Below are 6,505 nucleotides of genomic sequence, written 5' to 3' on the forward strand. Positions count from 1 at the left end.
CTCGCCGCAACTAGAGAAAGCCCGCGCAGCAACGAAGACCCAATGCAGCCAAAAATAAATAAATAATAATATTTTTAAAAACTAAGAAATTAACATTGGTACAATACCATTAATTAAACTATAGTAGGATTAAAAAAAAAAAAAGGCTCAGGTTTTCCCTACTTGCAGCCAATGGCACCTCCTTGTGCAGGTGCATGGGCAGTACGGGGATGGCTTGGGGGACGAGGGGGCTGGGAGGGACATGTGGAGTCACAAGCTCCTGGTTCATCCTCCCTGGCTGAATAGTGGTCCCCAAAGATGTCCAGGTCCTAATCCTCAGAGTCTGTGAATATGCGACCTTACATGGCAAAAGGGACTCTGGCAGGGGTGATTAAATTGAGGGTCTTGAGGTGGGGGGATTGTCCAGAATTATCTGGGGGCCTTTAAATGTAATCACAAGGGTTTTTTTAAGAGGGAGGTGGGAGTGTTGGAGTCACAGAAAGAGATGTGATGGAAGCATAGGTCAGAGAGTCAGAGAGAGAGAGACAGAGAGAGAGACTGAGAGAGATGCTAGGCTTGTGGCTTTGAAGATGAAGGAAGGGGCCACAAACTAAGGAAGGAATGCAAGAAGCTTCTAGAAGCTGGAAAAGGCAAGGCAATGGACTTTCCCCTGGAGCCTCCAGAAGGAACACGGTCCTGCCCACACCTTGATTTTAGTCCAGTGAAACCCATTTTGGGCTTTTGACCTCCAGATAACAAATGTGTGCTGTTTTAAGCCACTACGTTTGTAATAATTTGTTACAGCAGCAACAGGAAACTCAAACACTCATCTAGAGTCAGTTAACTGCAGACACTAAAGTACTCTCAAAGACTTCTCACGTTCTTAACCCCATCTGATCAGCCCCCCAAAGAGGCACTGTAGATGTGACCTGGGGCTACAACTCCACTCTCCTACGTCCTGTAGCTACACCTCCTCCTATTTTCCCAACCCTGCAGCTGGACCCCAATAGGGCAAGTTTTCAAAGGGGTGGAAAAATCACAGGACTCTCACCAGGACACCAACCCAAGAGCAGAAAATGAACACTGCCATTTCCCAAAGGCCCCATGGCCTTGTGACAACTGCTCAGCAAGGCTGGGTGGTACAGTGCTTATGAGGACAGGGCTCTGGAACCATGCAGCCTGGGTTCAAATTCTGCTTCCCTACTCACAGCTGCGTGACTTTGGACAACTCACGTAACTTCTCTGTGCCCCAGTTCCCTCCTTTATAAAATGAGGCAGGGGTCGGCAAACTCTTTCTATAAAAGGCTAAATATTTTCCCCTCTGCAGGCCAGACGGTCTCTGTTGAAACCATTCCACTCTGCTTTGTCATGTGAAAGTATCACATGCAATAATAAACAGCATGACTGTATTCCAATAAGACTGGACTTATGGACACTGAGGTTCAAATTTCACACAGTTTTCATGTGTCACTTAATAGTGTTCTTTTAAAAAATTTTTTCAACCATTTGAAGATATAAAACCCATTCTCAGCTCCTGGACTACGAAACCCAGCAGTGGACCTGACTTGACCTGTGGGCTGAAGTTTGCCGACTCCTGAAATGAAGGATTAAATGAGTTAATCCATGTGCTTAGAACAGTGCCTGGTACACAGTCAGTGCTCAGTATAATGAGCTTTGATTACTCTTTTTTCCAGAGGGGAAAATTGAGACTAGAGATAAAGAGCTCCCTGCACCTGTTAGCTTGGGCACCTCCACCCCACAAGGGTCAGCCCTAAATGTCCAGCCTCGGTCAGATCTGTCCTAAGTGGAGATTTTTTTCCAGACCCTCCTCTTTCCCGAAAGGAGTGCCCTGGAACCACTGGGCCCTGGTGGTCTGACGCCAAACCTGTCCCTGGCCCTCTGAGGCCACACTCGGGCCAGCCCAGGCTTAGGGCATGGGGCATTGGGTGGCCCAGCAGAACCTTGTCTTCTACTTCCCTTCCAAAAATCTTAATTTGGACCCCTTCCCAAAGCTGCTACTACCATCTCACCGGGTCGCTTTGCCAGCCTGCTCTCCGCCTCCACCCTTACAGTTGATTCTCCCACAGCAGCCAATGGGATCCTTGTAAAAACTGAAATCAGATCACGTCCCTCCTGTGTTCTAAATCCTACCATGGCTCCCGTCTTACCCCTAGGAACGGGCCAACTTTGCACAGTGGTCCACACAGCCCCAGGCGATCTGGCCTCCATTACCTCTCCTGTCTCCTCTCTCACCCCTCACCCCCTAGCTCACTGTTGCAGAGGCCTCTCAAAGTTTGTTTGTGACACGTCATTCTGCTCTTGCCTCAGGGCCTTTGCACTTGCTGTTCCCCCAGATCTTTGCAAAGCTTCAGGTCTCTGTCCTCGGAGAAGCCTTCCCTGACAGCCCGAGGCAAAGCGGCTACCCAGCTCCATCTCACTCCATCACATCCCACCCTGTTTTGTTCTCCTCATCACCCAGTGAAATCCTGTGGATTCACCTGTTGACTTGTTTCTCATCTGTGTCCCCCACTACAGTATAAGCTCCATGAGGGCAGGAACCAAGCTTATCTGCTCCCTGAATTACCCCCACATGTGGCACCGCTCCTGGCACGTAATAGGTGCTCAATAAATATTTGTTGAACGAATGAGTATGCAAAAGGACCTAGGTGAGGAGTGGGTGGCCTTTCCCAGCCTGCAAGCTGGCCAGACAGTAGCTGGCCAGAGGCTGGCGGGACTTCCAGGAAGGCAGCCACCTGTGTCAGTCCTGGGAGGCAAGTGAACCAGAGGGGAAGGGTCTGGATTCAGCATGAGGCAGCCACGAGTTCACATCCTGGCTCTGCTACTTCCCTCGTGGCCAACTTCCCCTCCCTGAACCTCAGCGTCCTCACCTATAGCACAGAGATAATCATACTCATCTCAGGGGTTTGGGTACAGGACTTGATGAGCTAGGCACATTGCTGGCCTAAGTGCTCAATAACTCAGAGATTATCTGACACAAGCCACAGTTAACTCCCGTTTTCCTGCCCCCAAGAGGCAGCAGTCAATTTTATAACCACAGTAACCACAAATCACTTGCCCATCTGTAAAATAGGCATAATTACCTGTCTGTCTGCCTCGAACGATGGGCATGAAGGTACTCTGCAGCCCCAGAAAGTTGGTGTGGGCGCTAAGCACTCTCAGCTGTCAGTTCAAGTGGGAAGGAGTTTGTTACTTGTTTGTTCTCTCACCGAAGAGAATACAAGGAGAGAACTCCAGCCCCGTGCAGCAGGGGGTCATCTTGAGCAGTCTCCTGCCTTCAGATTTTCACTCTGGATCCACTGTGACCTCTCTTCCCCTTACACACATCAGAACAGAATGATGCAAGTTCCGTTTGGCCTGTCTCAACGGCCCAAACCTCCCTGCCTCGGGAGGAAGCCTCCTTGCTCTCACCAAGCATCCCCACTGCTTCTCCCTCTGTGCATACAAGTCAGTGGCACTACCATCCTCCTCCACCCCCCCACTGTTAAGGGCAGAAATCTGGAGCCATCCTTGACGCCTCTCTTTCTTCCACCACCATGCCCCTCCATCTAAGCCATCAGCATACCCTGATTGTTGTGCCTCCAATACTTCCTCCAAATCCCACCACTTCTTTCCTATCTCCCACTACCACCATCACCTGGCGAGCTGCAGGAGCCTTCCCACTGGTCTCCCCACTGTCACCCTCAACCCTCTCAATCCACTCTCCCCAGAGAAGCCAGAGACAGCCCTTGAAGAAATAAATCAGATCTTGACATCCCCCTGCTTAAAACCTTCCACTGGGTCCCCACTGTCATAAAACAAATCCCACCTCCTAGCCTCAGCCTATAAGGCCTTTTGTAATCTGACCACCACTACATCTCCATCCCCATCCTTAACACTCTCCCCCTCACTCACCCTGTTCCAGCCACTCTGGACTCCTCACAGCTCCAGAAACCGACTAAGTTTGTCCCTGCTTCAGGGCCTTTGCACGTGCCTTTCTCGCCACCTGGAATGTTCTTCCTTCTGATGTCTGTATAAGTGGCTTCCTTTCTCCATTCAGGGCTTGGCTCAAAGGTCCCTTCCTCACAGAGGCCACCTGTGATCCCCCAAGCTGAAACAGTTGGAAATACTCCTTCTCCCTCACAGCCCCCACCCCCACCCCCCAATATCACTTTATCCTATTAACTGCTGAGCATGTAGCACCTTACCACCTGAAATTTACATGTGTACTTCTTTATCCATCCTCCTAAGAGAATGCTGGCTCCATGAGGGCAGGGATTTTGGTCTACAGTATACGTGCCGTGGCATATCCCAAGGTTTAGCTCAGTGCCTGCTACACAGTAGATGCTCAATAAATACTTGATTGGATGAATACACCCACACCTGATGCCAGTTTCTTGCCTGGATACTCACGTCTACCACGGGGCTCTGGTTCACACCCGAGGCTGGAAACTGGGAGCTAATGCGGGTCCCTGCAGATGGGCCCCCGGCCCCCGACACTGTCTCCACCATCAGCAGCACACAGAGCCAGCGCAGCACCCAGTACAGATCCAGCGGTCCTCTGGCCATCAGCCCCCAAGGGGCCTAGCCCTCACTCTCCGCTTCCCCTTCTGTAGTGTTTCAGTTCCAAACAGCTGGCACCTCTAGTGGCCTGTAGGGTAGGGGTGAGAAAGAGGGACAGTGTCACTGAAGACTGCAGGACCCAACAGGAGGGGCCTGAAAACTTTTTCAGCTGAAGAACTGCCCCTCCTCCTCCCCACACCAAAGGAAAGCCCAGGTAGAAGCCCACATTCCGGATGGGCCTGACTCATTTAGCATGCAGATTAGATAGCCCTTCTTCCTGGACCCCCAGTAGTGTTTCCATGGAAACCTAGGCTAATAACTCCTCTGATGGGGAAATCAAGGCCCAGGAGGAAGTGAATTGCTCAAAGTCACACAGCCTGTTAGCTGCAGAGCTGGGCTGGACTTTAGCATCTGACTTTTTCCCTCAACACCAGGGAAAAAGCAGCTTTGTTTTTCTTCCAAAGAAATTAAACTGGAAAGAAAAATAAAAGTCCCCGGCACACTAATTTTCTTCTTTGGCTCTTCCACATGTTGTAGTTGACCATATTTTGTTTTGCCTTCAAGAAAAGCAAAGCCCAGGGGCTTCCCGGGTGGCGCAGTGGTTGAGAGTCTGCCTGCCAATGCAGGACACACGGGTTCGAGCCCTCGTCTGGGAGGAAGCCACATGCCGCGGAGCAACTAGGCCCGTGAGCCGCAACTACTGAGCCTGCGCGTCTGGAGCCTGTGCTCCGCAACAAGAGAGGCCGCGATAGTGAGAGGCCCGCGCACCGCGATGAAGAGTGGCCCCCGCTCGCCGCAACTAAAGAAAGCCCTCGCACAGAAACGAAGACCCAACACAGCCAAAATAAGTTAATTAATTAATTAAAAAAAAAAGAAAAAGAAAAGAAAAGCCCAGAAAACAACAAAGCCCAGATTTACCAACGTTTTTTGGTAAATCTTTGCTCAATGTCCTGGCAGGGGCAGGAGGGGGAGGCGGCGGCTCTGGGGGAAGAAAAGGGGGCAGAAGGGCCTGTCTCAGCACTCTTTCCTCACCTGTTGACAGGCTCTTCCCTCCTGCTGTTCTCTGTAACTGCGCTTGGCACTGACTTGGAACCCGACACTCCAGGTCTGAAATACAGTCTCAGCCACTAACGAGCTGTGCGGCCTTGGGGAGGTCACTTCATGTCTCTGAGCCTCTGATTCCTCATCTGTAAAATGAACACAAATGCTGGCGCATCAGAGCACACGGTAAGGGCTTAATAAGGGCTCGCGCCTCAGGTGTTCCCAACTTGAGGATCAGCACTTGTCTCCTCTTTATTGGCCGCCGATTTCTCGCACTCATTCACAAGGGAGCATTTACGGAGCGCTTCACGTGCGCCTGTCCGAGGTCAGGCGTTCAGAAGCTCAGATCTGCACACCTGACAGGAAGGGGCAGGGGCAGGAAATTGGGGCTGCAATCACTTTTGCGGCTGCACTTTCTAGGTTCCAGACCGCGGGAACGTCAATGTGCTCCGTTTCCCAATCCAGGCGGATGTTGAGAAGCTGAACTCCGGGCGCCAGTCCTCCCGCGGCGCCCAGGCGGGAGGGGAGGTTCCTCTTACCTTGCGAGGAGCCTCGGACCTGCAAACTCCGCACCTCGACCCCGCCGGGCTTCGCGGCCTTTCCAGTCCCTGCCCGCCGGCCCGAGCCGCCGGAACTTCTGCTCCTGACGCCGAGAGCCCGAGGTTCCCGCCTGCGGCAGCGTCCAAGTCTGATCCAACCGCTCGGCCCCGGCTAGCCCCGCGCCGGCCTCGCCTCTTATACAACCCCGCCCAGAGGACACGCCCCAAGGGCTCGCCCCGCCTCTTCCCTTAAAGGCACAGGCTCCCTCGAGGTCTGTCGGTTCTGTTTTCGCCGCTAAAGCAGAAGCTGAGGTGAAACCTGGTGGGTATAAACAGTAGGAGGCCGGAGAGGTACATTGTAGGGTGAAACTAGAGGGTTCTATTCC

At 52.1% G+C, this 6,505-nt stretch overlaps 1 protein-coding gene across 3 annotated transcripts in view; it reads right to left on the reverse strand.

The window, feature by feature from the left end:
• Nucleotides 1–6,274, reverse strand: part of SLC8B1 (solute carrier family 8 member B1) — a 30,613-nt gene extending 24,339 nt beyond the window's left edge. For 2 of the 3 annotated variants that reach the window (XM_036823988.1, XM_036823986.1), the window contains exons 1-3: nt 6,120–6,274; nt 5,572–5,726; nt 4,390–4,627 (exon numbers count right to left, since the gene is read on the reverse strand). In XM_036823988.1, the coding sequence (XP_036679883.1) occupies nt 4,390–4,545 (156 nt within the window). In that variant the 5' untranslated portion in view covers nt 4,546–4,627; nt 5,572–5,726; nt 6,120–6,274. The remainder of the gene's footprint in view (nt 1–4,389; nt 4,628–5,571; nt 5,727–6,119) is intronic. The other variant, XM_036823987.1, reaches the window with a different exon arrangement.
• Nucleotides 6,275–6,505: the final 231 nt, after the last annotated feature.

The sequence above is a fragment of the Balaenoptera musculus genome, chromosome 14, assembly GCF_009873245.2.
Source record: "Balaenoptera musculus isolate JJ_BM4_2016_0621 chromosome 14, mBalMus1.pri.v3, whole genome shotgun sequence".
Lineage (NCBI taxonomy): Eukaryota > Metazoa > Chordata > Mammalia > Artiodactyla > Balaenopteridae > Balaenoptera > Balaenoptera musculus.